We start from the raw sequence: 16067 nt of genomic DNA, 5'->3' as shown, positions 1-16067 counted from the left end.
CTTCGTATTTTATTAAAAGCCCAGTACATTTTAATTTTAAAACATTTTTCATTGGAAGTCACTTCAGTATTACCTCCCAAGCAGTATCTCTTACCGGTGCTTTGATATTTAGGTGCATGCCAAATACAAATTGCAGTTCCACTTTCCTTTCTGTACAGTATCCGACCAGCACGAACACTCAAACTGAAAACCAGGCTGCGCTGATGTCGTGGAAGGAAGGGTCTCAGCTCGATGCACATATTGCAGCGCCTGAATTGCAGCCATCCGAGGGGAGTTTGCAAATGCCAGGTAAGAACCCAGTCTCCCTGGTGGCGTGAAGGGTAAAAGGGAGGCAGAGGATGAGGTTCATGACCGTCTGCCTCCCCGTGCCCCTGGAGCTGCCCAGGTCGGTCCGTGGGGAACATTAAGCAGGGTTGGGACTGAAGCCTTGCCCTCTGCACGAGGTGCCAGTCGGTTCTGATGGCCACTTGGATACAGGTGCCTTGAGGGATGGATCCTTTCATGCAAGGCAACTCAGGTCACTGCTTTGCCTCCTTTTTTGGTGCTTTAGTGAAAAGGAGTTGGATCCGAGTCTCCTGGAAGTGCCTGCCCCAGCTCTTATTTTTGAGAACAGAGTGAATGGGAAGAGAGGGGCACAAGTGATCTGTCTCCTCTAGTGAAACCCTTCCATTTAGGATAAGCTACTCAAGTAGGCACCAGAACAGAGCCCAGGAAAAATGTCTGCTGGGTACCTTCCCAGTTCATTGGTCTGAGTCAATTTTTCCAGCACAGTGAAAGGATGGCATTCTGGGACGGGCAGTCCAGCACCCGTTCCTCACACAAACCTTACTCTGACTTCTGCCACTGGTGTCTGTCAGGCTCCTTCTCCTCCACCATGTATAGAAATGTAAAAGATAAAATTCCAGAAGGGTCAGGAAGGATTCACAAGGGCACTGAAAAGTAATTCATGGGGAATCAGCCACAGCACTGCTGTGGGTATTGCTGGGGTAGTCGTCCTGCTCGGTGCACGTGGCTGAAGAGGGGACGAGATATCCCTCACTGTCACGTGAGCTAAAGCAGCATGAGACACTTGTAAGCTCTGGGCTAGTTCAGCCACTGCTGGACATTCCAGACTTAGGAGATTAATGGGCAAGCCAGAAATAACATCTCATTGTCATAGTGTATATGGTACATATGATTGTGTGTCTTTCCTATCTTCAAGTCAGGTAATGGGATTAGAACAGGAAGAGAGAAGTGACATGCATCATAGGTAGACAACAGTCATTAATCTCTTCCTGTGGCAGCATTAAAAAAAAAAAATACAGTCACTCTAATAGGCTCTGGGATTCCCCATAATCAACTAGAAGTTCAAATTTCCCTTTCTGAAGATAAGTGGTTAGTACTAGAAACTTTTAATCAGCATAGTGGAAGAGGGAGAGGAATTATGTGATAGACTACTGCCTGCACCTAAGAATTTCTCTCTTAGAAAGAAAAGATAAACGAAAGTGAAAATGTACTTGGTGAACCATTTAACACTTTGAAATTATTTGTGAAAATTTAGTTTTCATAGTCAGCACACAAACTCCTTAACTTGCAAAACAGTTTTATTTCACACTTATACAAAGTCAATAGACATTTTAAAATGCTTACAGTACTACAGGTCACATCTACTGCCACTGAATATGTTACTAGGGGGCTTCACAGGTCTCTTGCATTTTCCAGGGTCCTACACAATCCCTCTTCTCCCACAGGTTTAAGCCTACTTCTGCACAGGTTAGAGAGGGTTTATTTAGAGTTGTGCAGAGTACAAGACTCAGAGGACTGAAACAGAATGTGCCAGGTACGCATCTGCATGCTGAGAAGAAGAGGATACATAAATGAACACTTCTCTTTTCCCCTCCTGAACCTAATTCTCCCCCTGCTGGGCCCTCACAGCTCATGAGAGCTGAAGCAGCTGTAATGAGGAGCTAATCCAGGAGCTGGCTCTTCCTTTCTTCTATGAGCCCATCAGTGCTGTCAAGCAGCAGAAGCTGTCTGAAGAAAAGAAGGATCTTAACAGATACTGGTGAACTACTGTTCTTTGCCTCCTCTTCCACTGAACCCTTCTGACATTTTGCCACTTCACTGTGAGCAGTAACAAACTCTCCTTCAGGCACCTGACTAGAGAAAGAGGATTATACCATTTCCCTGCAGTTTTGAAGCTGACAGTCTAATCAGGCCCCAAGGATAAACCCTCCTGCAGAACCACATAATCCACTGTCATGTTGTGTGTCACTGCTCTGTCACCATAATACAGAAGGACATGTGGCTCTCCAGTAAATCCTAGATTGACAGTATATGCAAGAAATATTCAAGAACATGAAGGTACTCCTAAAAAAAAAAAACCCAAAAACCAGCCCAAACCTGTGATGTCTGAAATGAATTTGGATTGCATGGACCTACTTGGTGTTCCACAGATGTCCAAGGTGAGCGATTTTTTCACTTCAGATGTGAGCCCTCCCTGCAACTTGACTGTAAACAGCCCAAGACAAAATTTAAGTTCGCCATACCACTGAACTTTCTAGGTACCTGAAATCCTGGCATACCAGCAGCTCTGTAGAGTCTCGGGAGTAAGAACAATGGCACAAGATGTTGACTGGTAATACAATAAACTTTGATAATCAAAGCAGGTTACATTCAAGTAAACTAGGTTCCAGATGATCAGGTAAACAGAACATCTACTGATAGCAGCACACAGCTCCAAATGAAGAACCCAACCTGGTTATCTACATTTGCTTCCCATTAGGTCCAAAAAAACTTGCCATGGGAAAACAGTGTTTCATACAGAAATAAAACACAATTGGTTTTAGAATCTTTCATGGAAATAACCAAAAGGAGACAAATACCAAAAGATAACCTAAAAGTCTTAAAAGGCATAAAATTACTACGCTTGTACCTTCATTCTGTAGCCTTAGGAAAGTCAAAAGTGGCCTTTCCCAGGAGCAGTGGGAATCTTCACACCTCAAGTGAAATGTCTTTTAGTTAAATATCTGAAACACAGCATTCTTTATCCAAAATGGCACTCAGTGAAATTGTCAAGGGGGAGGGGAAGGGACAGGACCCTGCCTTGCCGGTTCAGGTCATCCTTCCTTTTTACTTCTGCAGTATCTCATTTTAACGGTTCTGGGTACCGAAGCCCCCCCTTCCCCAGTTAACTTTGCTGAAAAAGAAGAATGAACCAAAAATCTGTCCTTTCAGACTTTCCGTATATGGCAGAAAATATGCAGGAGACGCAAGCCCAGTTTTTAAGTCTTTTCCAGGTTATCTTTTGGAGCAGCTGTATAGCAAGGCAACAGATACTAATATAAGCTAGTTTTCTTCATGATTCTCAAAAATTCTTGCTCACTTACTTCTCCATCTCCATCTCGATCAGCTTCGTCAATCATTTCCTACAAAACACATTGTACATTTGATCAGGTGCTGGACTCTAACCACAAGATCTTCCATTCATTAAAACAACAAATCAGAAGCACTTCAAACACAGAGTTTTCAAATGCATTTTCACATGATTGCTGACCTCTCAGCCCTCTTTGCATAGGCATAAATTTCCAGCCAGTCCTTGGGAGCTGCAGGATTGGTTTGTGCCCATTAGAAAAGCTCTGGCAAATCATAATTTACCTGAAGTTCTTCATCTGTTAGATTTTCTCCCAGCTCCTTGGCAACCCTTTTCAAGTTTTTGAATGAAATTTTTCCTGTCCCATCATCATCAAATAACCTGAAAGCTTTCAAGATTTCTTCTTTTGAATCCTTTTCACTCTAAAACAAGAGTAAAACATACATTAGTTAGAAAACACTGACACCAAGATTCTCCTTTTCAGTATTTTTTTATGCTGTCACAAGAATTTCTGTTAAGAATTCCTACCATTTTTTGGGTCATCATAGACAAAAAGTCTTCAAAGTCAATGGTGCCGCTGCCTTCTTTGTCAATATCTGCTATCATTTTCTTAATTTCTTCCTTCTTTGGCTCAAAGCCTAAAGCACGCATCGCAACCTGCGCCGAAAAGCAATTCTGTTAGGAGGCCACCAGAATTACAGTGTCAGCAGCTGCACTAAAGCTTATTTCATTTCCTCATCCAAAACTGTAATAACTCCCAGCAATGAAAACATCTTGATATCTCTTACCAGCTTACTTCATCTTTCCAAACAGTAATCGTGTAGGGTTTTTATTCTTAAGACTCAGACATATTTTCTCTGTAGATCCATGTAGAACATGGATGTATTTCTGAAACTAAGAAAAACTTTGTGTCTGAATTAGGTAAAAGGTTCCAATCTATGTAGTTCCTAAACAGACTGGATTATCAAAATGGGACTTCAAGGAAGGTTGGAGACCAGGGATGTGGTCTCACTCCATTTGAAGTGAAGGGCAGAATGCCCATTTATTTGGATGGGGGCAGAATTACATGTCGTTAACTGACACAATCCAGTACACAAGGATAGATGAAATCCATACGCGCGGCTCTTGGCACTTCTGGCCCGGTGGTGGGGAGGGAACTGACAGTACTCCCCGAGTGCCTCAGCAAAGCGAAGGCTGACTGCTGCGCTAGCTAAGGAGAAGAAAAACAAACCTTCTGAGCCTTCCAGAGCACCAGCAAAGCACTACTGGAAAAACAGTTGTGGAGATTGTTGTACAAAATGCTTAGTGTTAATATTGGTTAAAACTTGGCTCTGGCATTCACCAGCCTACGACAATGAATTTGCTAATTGGGTGTGTATTACCGATTTCACAATGCTGGTGTGCCAGATGATTACAGCATACTTAATTAGAAATTAAGAGACTGAAGTTTCAAGAATGCATGACTAGAGGGAGATTTGAACTGTGAACATTTGTTCTTCCTATATGCTCTAATGGAAATCAATCGTTAATATTAGGCAGAATTTTCTCGCCAACATTCTTTTACTGGAAAGTGCCAACTCACCAGAAACTTAACGTTTAACTGAAATGTGTTTTCTGACCAGTTTCTTGCGATGGGACAACTGAACATTTTCCACTTTGTCTTTCAGAGGGGAACACCTTCTGTTGTAAAATACCCATTCTTTTTAATGAATTTTGAAAAACATAGCATTAACTGGTTGATGCTGAAATGTTTCAGTCCATTTTAAGAACTGTATTTTAACATGTGTAATCTGCATTCAGAGAACACGTTCTCCTTAAACAAGCATAAGTACTTCCAGATAAATCCCAAGATAAGCCATAGGCTTAGTTAAGTCATGCTTCTAGGTTACATACGCAGAAATTGAGGCAGAGTGTGTGTTTGTGAGAAATCAAGGTCAAGGATATAATTAAGATAGAAGGTTCACACTTAAAAAAAGATCAGACACATAAAAGCGTAGGGAGAGAACTGAGAATAATCATCCCCCCTACTACCTGAATTGCTGCTGAAATGCAGCACAAATCTCCATTTTGTTCTTTTTTAAATTAAAAACCAGTTAACTTTAGGATTATGTATATGAAAATATGGTTGTATCTTTCCTGCATGTGTGCAAACTGTGTTTAGTTCTGAGATGAAGAAAAAAAAATTTATATTCTGACATTCATCCCAGAACAACGAAAGTCCGTGTCCCACAAATGGTGATCTTAGCCAGTCGTGAAAGCTGAAACATGTACTGTGTGTTCCTAAACAGAGGAACTCTTCAGTTCCTCTAATGCTCAGGTATTCAAAGCTATCTGACCTCCTACCCATGTATTTGAGAAGCCTCTCTGCTCTGAAGTATTGCATACAGAGCTTTCTCAGGTTGACCATGCAGTACACCCCAAATTCAGTCTTAACAGCAAGCCATTACTCTTGTTCGTACTCCAAAACTATTTTAAAATAGACAGGGCTGGACAAACAGAAAACAGCTACAATTCTGAGAGCAAAGATCTTTCCATCCAAGGAAAAAAAGTTTGAAAACCTTCAGTTCTTTTATGTCGATGCTTCCGGATCCATCAGTATCAAACAAATCAAAAGCTTCTCTGATCTCCTGCTTTTGCTCTTCTGTGAGTTCAGGTTTCAAGCCACTTTTCTTCCTCTGGGCTGTACTTAAGCCAGGTTTTCTATAGTTGGATGCCTTCAGAAAGGGAAGGAGAGAAAAGATAAGAAAATGGCCCACTCTGGGGAAAATTCAAAACACAACTAAATTACAAATAATAACAGTAAATCTCCGCTTCAGGTGGTAGACACTGGGTCTCTGTGCTCATTTTCTTAGGTTATTCTAGAAAGAAACCAAGCTGAAGACTTTGTTACTGGGCAGTACACATCTGGACTTTGTGTTTTCTGTTTTAAACAGAAAGATCATCAACTAAAGGAGTAATGCCAGAAAACCAGGCGGGCAGTCTGAAAATGAACACTCCACTGAGGTGACAAAGACCGCCTGTCCCTTCTGCCTGTTGCTTTGGTGTGTCACGAGTGGTTTCACCTGGAAAACAGAAGTAAATCACCCTCACAGCTAAAAAGGCTGGTTGTATCGTGGGACTCAAATTCAGCCACTCTTCAGAGTCTGCACTGAAATAGGATGTCTGAGAGCACCTGCTCTGTTGGAGCTAAGTTTAAAGGGAGCTGTATAGCTGTGGCCTGCCTGTCCGCCGGGTCGCTGTGGTGCTGGGTAACAACGTGCTGTGGCAGGAGCGAGATCAACACAAAACCTGTCCCAGAAGAACTAACATGCTTGTGCTGAGCTGGTGCCTTATTATTGAGGACACTTGAGACCTTTCCTGCTTCTGGTGTAAGCTGGCGCAGTACAGAGTGTTTTCCCCCTGCTACTGAGCAGGAAAGATGTTTTCCTCGAGTACGGTTTTTTTCTACACCAGCAGCGGACAGATTTTAGTCCTTCGATTTTCAGCCTGCACAGATTCATGGAAGGAAGGGCAGTCCCTCCCACCCCCCACTTCCAGCTGGTTGGGCTTTATAAAAGTAAATAAAACAAACACCAAGAAAGGAATTTGTTTTCTAGCTACTCCGGAGCATTCTCTTGCCTCTGCTGAATTGTCACCTTTTATTTTTTTTTTGGCTGGGATCTCTCTATTAAATACCCAATGTGTAACACAGAAGGTGCCATTTTGTGGTTCGTTATTTGGAAATGAAATTTCATTTTTCAACGTGCTTTGTCCCTCCCAGGTTGGACTGTAAACCAATTTGTCTGGCACGCCTGACTGCTATTAACACAAGCATCGGATTTTTACTACTTACATTCTGCTCTGCAAGAATCCCACGGGAGCCCTTCTCCTGACTATTAAGAAAAAAAAACCCCAAACCCTAACACGCTACACCTGAACCTCCGCTGTTTGCACCCTGCGTGTACACCTGCAGCTCTAGTGCCAGCGCTGCAGATCCTGAAGAGCAGCGTGTGCGGGGCCTCCTGTTCCCTTCATTTCAAGGCCGAGCTGCACAAATCCGTTTTACGTCTCCTCTTCTCTCCAGGGCAACGCCATTTACAGGTGCCCCAAGCTACAGGGGACCGAGCGAAGGGGAGGAGGTCTGTGAGCTGTGCCGACATTAACCAGGCGGATTTCCTCTGGCTCACCCCACTCCCTGAAAGCAGGTGCCGTATTTTGCGATTTTTGGTGTTCTATCGGGGATGTTTTTCACAGCGCCAAGATTTTTTTGGGCTGTCCTCTCCCTTTTTGGCTGGGGTGTTGACTTCCGCGTTGTGCGAGGAAACCGAGCGGTCCCCGCGCCAGCTCCCCACAGCCCTTGGAGCCCCACGGCTGCCCGCCCGCGGCCGGGGGTCGGCAGAGGGCTCCGGGAGAGCCGAGCCTCGGCTGCGGGAAGGGGCAGAGGGGCTTAGGCGGGAGCTGGCGCCACCGTTCCGCGGGGGGTGGCGAGGAGAGGGGGAGCCCGCGGCGGGGGGAGGACGCTCACCATCGGGCCACAGGGACGCCGCTCCGGTTCGGTTCGGTTCGGTTCGGTTCGGTTCGTTCCGCCGGGCCCCGCCGCTCCCAACGGCCCGGCCCGCCTGGCGGAGGCGAGAGGACACACCGTCGCACGCCGCCGACGCGTGCCGTCCAATCAGCGAGCTGGACGTACCGAAGAACCCACCTCCCTCCTTTAGCCCGGGCCAATGGTACCCGGGCGGGCTCGTGATGTCAGCGAGAGCGCGAGGTGGCGGCTCCGCCCGCTGGGCGTACAAACAAGCGGCGGCGGTGTCCTGGCAACGCGGCGCGCGCGGCGGCGGCGGCGGCGGTTGGTGGCGCGCGGCGGGGCCGCGCCCGCTCCCCCTCAGCCCCGCGGCGGGGAGCGCAGCGCCGCCGAATCGGTGAGACACCGCCCGTTCCCCCCTCCCCCGCCTGCCGTGAGGCCGACGGAGGGGCCTGGGCTGCCCGCCCCCAGCCCGGAGGAAGCGGCCGGGCCGCCACCGGGCCTGCGGAGGGCAGCTCCGGGGCGGCTGCTGAGCGGCCGCGGCTCCTGCCGGGCTGCCCCCCGCCTCCCCGCTTGTGCGCCGGGCGCTTTCCGCTTCAGGCGGCGAGGGGCGTCGGGCTGTGGCGCCGTGGGCGTTCGGGTTCGGCCGAACCGAGCTCGGCAGCTCGTTCTCTCCCTCCGTTAGCGGTAGCAGTGCGGGCTCTTAGGTAGGCCGGGTGAGTCGTGAGGGTTGCCTGAACTCTTGGCGGTTTGGTTGCGAGGAAAACGTTTTCTGCCCATTTGTCGTTCCTTGTGCAGGAGTGCTGGTGCGAGAGAACGTGTGTGCTTGCACGTGCGCGTGCAAGACTTTTTTTTGACGTTTCACAGAAATACATTAATAATACATTAATTCGGAAACCGGATTTGAATTTTTTTGTGTTAGTTTAGCCTTGCTGGTTTGATATGCTGTAAGACGAAAACGAGTTATAAGTGTTTAGCCTACCTCTTGTGTCCCGGAGTTCTTCACTTGACACCCGTAAAACGCATGTGTGTAAACATAAAGTGAACCGAAGGTGAGGTTTTATTTTGCTTGCAGAGACAGATGGTGAGGCAGGCAGCAGTAGGGCAGCGGGCAGGTTCGCTCAGCAGAAGCTGTTGGTGCCTCACGCAGGGCTGCCCTTCACCTCCACTTTGTTCGTTCATTTTCCAGGATGCTTCCTTCTCTTTATGACCTCGCTTGTGTTTGACTCTGAAATGTAGTTCAACTCAACCCTTTACCTTTTCCACCTCAGACTGAATGGAAAAAGAGATAAGAGGTCAGGAGATAGGTGGATGAAAAGTTGATTTTTGGGTCTGCTGTATATTGGCTCCTACAGAATAGGATAGTGTGATGTTCTTGCCAAAATAACATGCATAAATCAAAAGGAGGGGGGAGTATCACAAAATCATAAATCACACGTGCCAGAGGTTGTGCAAACAATGAAATAAAAACATTCTTTCCTGTAAGTGCATGCCCTGCCTTCATCTGGTTTTGCAGCCCAGCCCTGGGTCCGTTTGGTTCAGGTTTACGGATCTGCAGGAGTCCAGGCTGGTGTCCAATGTCAAGCTACAGTTTTAAAATATATCTTTAAGATGAAAGCAAGGGGCACAATTTTCCACTTAAATTTCAGAGAAGATTTTAGCTAAGCAACTTGTAGTTGGCTGCGTTGAGGTTTGGTGGGAGTGCGTTGACTTGATAGAAGGTGCTGCGTTAACTCCGATTAATCTGTCTCATAACCAGTCTTGGTTTCACATTTGTTGAAATAAAAATGCTGTTTTAATAAGACAGTGGTTCATACTGCTGAGCTGAACCCTCGTTCAGAACTGCCTGGGGAGTAAGAAGTTCACTGTACTGGGAGATCCTACTAGTCCTTCCCTCGTTGTCTCCCATCCAGACAGCAGCATGGCCTTCTGCCCAGAGCGATGGGCCAAGGACCTGGGTACCGAGAGCGCATTACTGGGCCTTTCAGCATAGCTGCTTTGGCTCTTCCCTAAATTTTATGAAGAGGATCACAAATTGGTTATTTGTTCTTTCTATCCAAACAAGATCAGGTTGAGAAGTGACCATTACTGGTTGAGAACTGCTTGAATTCAGAAATAGTGATCTCTGAGGAAAAAAACCCACCATACCCCCACCTCCAACCCAACAAAACCCCAAAACCAAACAACCAACCAAAAAACAACCAAAAAAATGACTGTCTTAGTAAATCCTTAAGAGACATTAGATGGAATGATGAGGTTTTGCGGGAGTGGGGGAAGCATGTGTCATACTGAATTCCGCGATCCAGTTATTATTATTATTTAATTACTTCAATTTTTTTTTGTTTGTTTCAGAACAAGCTACCTGTGATATTAAGCTAAGGACTCCAGTTAAGAAAAAAGAGCGGGTTTTTTATTATTCTTACTGGAAATACTGATACAGATACATAGCACGACTAGACCATTATCGCAAGACATTGCCAAGAAAAATTTCCAGAAAAACCCTTCAGCAGGTTGGATGGAGGTTTTCGGACGCACGTTCCCAGTGCCGTTTTAAAGTCAAAAGTACCTGCTTATCTAAAAGTCCTTTTCTTATGGTTACGGATAGTTATAGACTATAATAATTTCTTGGTTAATGATTTTTTTGGTACTTCAGAATGCATCTGGTAATTGAAGGGAAATTCTGTTGTCACTTTGGGCTAGACTAGAATTTTCAAGTCTGTCAGCCTATAAAGGTTATTTCTGTCTGCCTGCTCTGCTTTTTAAATTCACACCTCATTTGAGATAATATTTAGATAGACTTTTTACTGAGTGGGATGGGAAAAGTTTTTTTGATTTGGAATACGTATGCAAAGGGACCTTTAGGGAGATAAAATAAATTATTTGAATCTGAGCATAAAAGGTATATGGCTAAGGCTTCTTAATTTTTGGTGTGTATACTTTTTCATTCAAAAAAAAGAAGAAAAAAAAAAGGAAGCTTTAGTTTAATCCATGTGGTCTGCCACAGGACTGTGGTGTGGAAGGGATTTCAAAGGAAAGAAGGTTTATTTTTGGCATGTTTAAACCGAGTAGTAGATCAAAACTTTAAAGTCTTGGCAGTTTGCTTTGCGAGGTCTGAAGAAGTGGCATTCCTTTTCGTGCATGTTTAATGAGGTATTGATGCATGCTAAATGGGATAAATAGAATGGGAATAAAATAAGTTTGATTATGTTTTTCCAGATCTGAAGGTTAAAGTCAATGGCATAACTATTGGTACTAAGATGGAGCTATACAGAGCGCTTTTGTTTTCCACGTAGTTGTCTGTTCTGCTGTAATGAACTTTTGCTGTAAGTAAGGCAGATAGCTGAAATTCCAGAGAGCAGGTCAGGAGAGAAATGGTAGCTCTGTACAGTCTGTACTACTTAATGTTTAAGAAACAGCTGGAATTAACAGCACTTTACTGTCTGCCAGCAGGAAAAAATTCCGTGGTATTGTAGCAACGCGCCATTTCAGCCATTATGTGCATCAGTGTCTTGTAACAAGTGCACAGGGTGAAGAACTGTTTCACACAGAGAGCCTCACAGGAGAGCTGTGTTCAGCGTTAGACTCTTACTGTAGTTCTTTGGTGATATGTGCTCTGGAGTGCTGTGAGGATGGGGCAGTAAGTTTGTGTTCTGTTCACAGATGCTGCCCGCTGCCCATGGCTTTCGGGGCTGTGAACGCGAGAAGACACGTTGGACTTCAGCAGCTCTCGTCCTTAGCGTTGGCTGGAAGGACGTTATTGGGGCCGGTGAAATCATGTAAATTCATTGTGGATGAAAGCACCAACCAAAGCACATTGATTTGTTCTGCTGTTAGACTGATTGAAAGTTTGGATTTAACTAGTGCTGCTGGACAGCTTCTTAATGAAACCATTCAGGCACAAAACAAGGAGTTTAAGACTGGGATGAATACGCTGTTGTTTCTCGTTGGTGCGTGGAGCAATGCCGTAGTGGAGTGCCTCCAGCAGAATGTTCCTGTTTCTGCAATAGTATCTGTGATGTCTGAGGGCTTGAACTCTTGCTGTGAGAGAGTCCAGTGTCTTCAGATATCAATACATGATGTAAATAAAGAGCTGTGTTCTAGCAGTGTTAGGCCAAACGCTTTTAAAAGCAAAACTTGCCAAATTGGATGTGACAGTCTTCTAAATCCCCAGATTTTCCTCTATTTTCAGAAAGACTTTTCTGCGCCAGAAGAAGTAATTCCAACCATTGCTTGTTCCCATCAAGAAGATGATTGTAACTTTAACAAGCGCCTGGTTTCACCTTTGGCCGGCTTTGGTTCAATAGCTTCTCTTGTCAAGCCAGCGGGTGACAAAAGTACATCTGTCATTGCTGGAAGCGGTGTTACCACATCCAGCTGTAACAAACAAAAGTTAACCCATAGCAGATACTTCAGCACTCCACAAAAAAGCCATTTTTCAAGTCAGCAAGGTAATTTTCAGGGATACCCTTCCGGACCATCAGCAGATCCGTGTGAATGTTGTGGTTTGGGACACCTGGCAATGGCGCTGAGCCACGGAAATCAGGCTGGCACGAAGCTGCTACAAAGCATTGTTGCGTATCAACAACAGAGAGCAGAATGCAGTGGCTCTTCCCAGTTTAATACTGCAGAAATTGTGACCTGCTGTTTACTGGGCCTGCCCGAAAGCTATTCTTGTGTCTCCCCAGGCTTTGTCACATTAGTATCACCGGAACAAGCCACAGTTATCAAACACGTTGAAGACAAACTCCTTCGGGTTCTGATGGTGGATGGTGACCTGACTGAACAGTATCGTCACTTAGGTTTTAACAGACCGCCTAATGTAAGGACCATATTGGAGCACCCAAGCCTGTGGGAGGGCAGAGCAGGAGACTCGTGGCTAAGCAGTATGTTAGATATTCTCATCAGCTTCCAAGTAAACTTGGTTTTGGTCAAAGGAAACGTGTGTGAAAACTTAATGGAGAGATGCGTAGCAAACGGTATCTTGGTAATTGGCTCTGTGACTTGGGATGTGTTGTGTGCTTTTGGGGAGGTCACCGGCGCCCAGCCAGTGACGTACCTCACCCAGCTGAATGCTTCCTGTGTGGGGAGCGGGGCCCAAGCGGAGCTGTGGAAGGCTCGCGATGGGCGCGCAATGGATCTGGGCGAGCTTGTGCCAGTCAGGATAAAAGCGCGAGGAATTGCCCTGCTCACGGCCGTGCTTACCACTACTGTGGCGTCAAAGGTGCAGCTCATTGAAGACGAGTTCTGGACTTTAGTGTATCGCCTGCATCACGCTTTGAACGATGAGAAGGTTTTTCTTGGTGGTGGAGCGGTGGAGCTCTTGTGCCTTAGTCACGTTCAGATGCTTGCAGAGCAGCCTTTACAGCCAGCGAGTCAAAAGGCTGTGAAGGAGTTTCACAACCCTTGGCTGGCAGCATCTGTGACAGAGTATAGATCAGTTGTGCTCCAAGCACTAGCAAGTGGCTGGAAGCAGTATCTTTCAGTGCTTATGTGTAACACGGCAAAAGCTGCATCGGAGTTGGAAGCGTGTACCTCCATTGATCGTCACCTCAAAAAAGCAGCCGACTCTGGCACTCCCTCAGCTTATATATTGACAGAGTTTGGAAGAGGTGATCTGCTCAGGGGTGGTTCTGGACCCTTCGCTGACCATGGAGAGGGTTTAAAGGTTTATGATAATGTTACAGCCAAGACAGAGGCGTGGCGAAGAGCTCTAGACTTGGTGCTGCTAATGCTTCAAACAGATGCCGAAATTATCACAGGTCCCAAAAGGAATCAGCTGTTGAACTCACACGTGTCAAGTGAATTCATGTTTTTATAGGACTTGCAGGCTTCATTTGTAAGTCCATGAGTCAGTGGAAGAAGTCCAGGTGCAACCTACATTTCTTCATAGTTTGTAAAGGAAACATTTAGATGTGATTCTGACTTAATCACAGAGCGTAACAGCGGAAATCAGAATGTGAGACATCACAACGTAGATAGAATTTCCCATTTCTAGAAAAAAGAGTTAAATAACAAAAATCACTCGTGAGCTTACCTCTAACCCCAGCTCTGCATTTCTAACTAATGTTACTGTCTGTATGGATAGATTGCTCCAGTCAAACTGACTTCTCTCATCTTATTTAGCAGAGCAGGTGAGCAGTTCTTTTTTTCATTATAGTGAGGAGCACTGGGCAGGTGGATACGTGTTGAGTCTAGTTGGAGAGAGGTTTGGTACCTTGGATATGCTTATGTTCTGAACTTGTGCTGTCTGTGTGATGTATTTGGACTCATGTTCTGTAAATTGTTCTTGAATGTCCTAATGTCTTCTAAAAAAGGGTAGGGATTTCTTACATAAAATTGGCATACTTGTGTTAAAAGAAAGAATATATATAACGTAATTGATTAATATCTTGCTCTTAATTTCTGTATGCTGCAAATATAAGAGTTAAACTTGCAATAATTTGTGAGTGTTGCATTTTACACTAAGAGATTGGATTAGCAGATTCTACTTTTGCATATTTATATGGTCCATATATCTCCTATTTTCAAATATATACCCTTTGGAATTTCTCTCGTTTTGACGTAAATTCAGGCTGAATTCTCCCTTTTGGTACTATAGAATGGATGTATCTCTACACAAAGTTTTCTTTTGCATCATGAGTTGTATTTTTAGATAATTTCCTTTGGGCTCTCTCAGTTATCCTTGCAGAGAGGAAAATATTGTATGTTTTAGCTGTTGGCTAAAAACTGAAAACGAATCTGTCATGATGACTGAGGCAAGGTGTTTTTACTGTGTTTCAGCACTTAAAATTTGAAAGCAGAGCCATGGAGAACTGGCTTTTTGTTGCAATAAAGAGGTGTGTAACTATGGAGATACTTTGTCTGAACTTGGCGTTCTGAATCACATGTGAAGTGAAATGTCTCACCAGTCCGGTGAAAACAGAATGGAAAAAGAATGGAAGTGGTGATGCTCAAGGGATTCTTGCTTTTGGGAACTTTCTCATTAAAATGCTAATGGCTGGCAGTACTCTGGTTAAGCACGCACTCCGTTGTGATTGCTGGTGGTGGTGGCAGACAGCCCTTCTGCGGTGAGAGCTGAGGATTGGGGTGGGCTAAAGAGGGTGCTCTGAGTTGTAATTCAGGGGCAAGGCAGACAGAAAGCGAGTGGTTGTTTTAGAGCCTTTGCTGCTAACTTATTTACTATTTTAAGTAAATAAGAAGGTTTTCTTCTGGACTTACTTTCCTTGTGGTACCTCCCCACTGCAGAAGGCATCTCGGAGAAGTGCCATCAGCTGCCTCAAACCCCTGTGACCACCGGCGGTCTCCCAGTTGACTTGTACCGAGCCTTAACATGGTTCTCTGCCTCTGTGCCCTGGTGGAGTTGCTCTCTCCTCCTGGGAAGGCCCTTCCCCTCTGCCCGTGCATTTCATGGTGCCTAATTCCAGAGGGCTTGGGTTAATGAAAAGGAAAGGCAGTTCCTAAAATGTCTCCTGAATTGATGTATTCAGTATACAAGGAAAAGAAAGACACAGATAATGAAATTCATCCTTAAATAGGGTTTAGATACATATAGATATATGTGTGTGTGTATTAAAGTAGTGTTATACAGTATATTTTCAAAGGTTTCATTCAAAGTTCTCATTGCTGAAGTGCATATTTTAATTTTTATATTTGTATTCTATTCACATGTAACCCGAAGGCTCTTAAGGAGGTTAAAGGAGCAGATGAATAGCAGTTGTCTTTTAGAAACAGGAGAGAAAAACTCTTCTGTGTGGAGAGAATTATGCTCAGAGTATTTAGCCATCTCCGAGCTGAAACTGTAAATATTTTGGTTTTGTAACAAACTCCAGAATACAGTGGATTTTGGCAAAATCTAATTAGTACTGTAATTTTTATAGTACATCAGTACTATAGAGTTTATAATTTTAATTTGAAACAGCAGTTCCTAGCAGCATAGGGACCTAGTTATATTAAAGTTTTGGTCATCCTGCAATTATATTTTCATTATTAATCAGTTGGCAATTGATGTTTAACTGCTTGGCCATACTCGTGGTGTATTTAGACGTGAGAGAGAAAGAGTTTGGTAGATCAAAAGAGGCAAAAGGAGCTAGTGGCTGTTGAGTGAGAAAGAAATGGAAACACAGCATATAAATAAATATAAACAAACTCTGCTGCTCTGCAAGTGTTTGCCGCTCATGTTTGGCTTTATACTGTTTTTCTTGAACCTCCTGTACT

At 44.5% G+C, this 16067-nt stretch overlaps 2 protein-coding genes across 2 annotated transcripts; one reads left to right on the top strand and one right to left on the bottom strand.

Moving 5' to 3' along the window:
* Positions 1–3317: 3317 nt before the first annotated feature.
* On the bottom strand, positions 3318–7859 carry LOC104346765 (uncharacterized). Its single transcript, XM_086464374.1, has 5 exons — positions 7800–7859; positions 5911–6066; positions 3881–4009; positions 3637–3774; positions 3318–3407 (listed from the first exon to the last, which is right to left on the bottom strand). Exons 1-5 carry the CDS (start codon positions 7857–7859, stop codon positions 3318–3320), a joined length of 573 nt encoding a protein of 190 aa, XP_086320500.1.
* A 3604-nt stretch (positions 7860–11463) lies between these two features.
* BBS12 (Bardet-Biedl syndrome 12) lies at positions 11464–13671 on the top strand. Its single transcript, XM_009953545.2, has one exon. The coding sequence runs from the start codon at positions 11530–11532 to the stop codon at positions 13669–13671; it is 2142 nt and encodes a 713-aa protein (XP_009951847.2). The 5' UTR covers positions 11464–11529.
* Positions 13672–16067: the final 2396 nt, after the last annotated feature.

The sequence above is a fragment of the Leptosomus discolor genome, chromosome 4, assembly GCF_034619465.1.
Source record: "Leptosomus discolor isolate bLepDis1 chromosome 4, bLepDis1.hap2, whole genome shotgun sequence".
NCBI lineage: Eukaryota > Metazoa > Chordata > Aves > Leptosomiformes > Leptosomidae > Leptosomus > Leptosomus discolor.
This window is presented reverse-complemented; position numbering and strand designations above follow the sequence as displayed.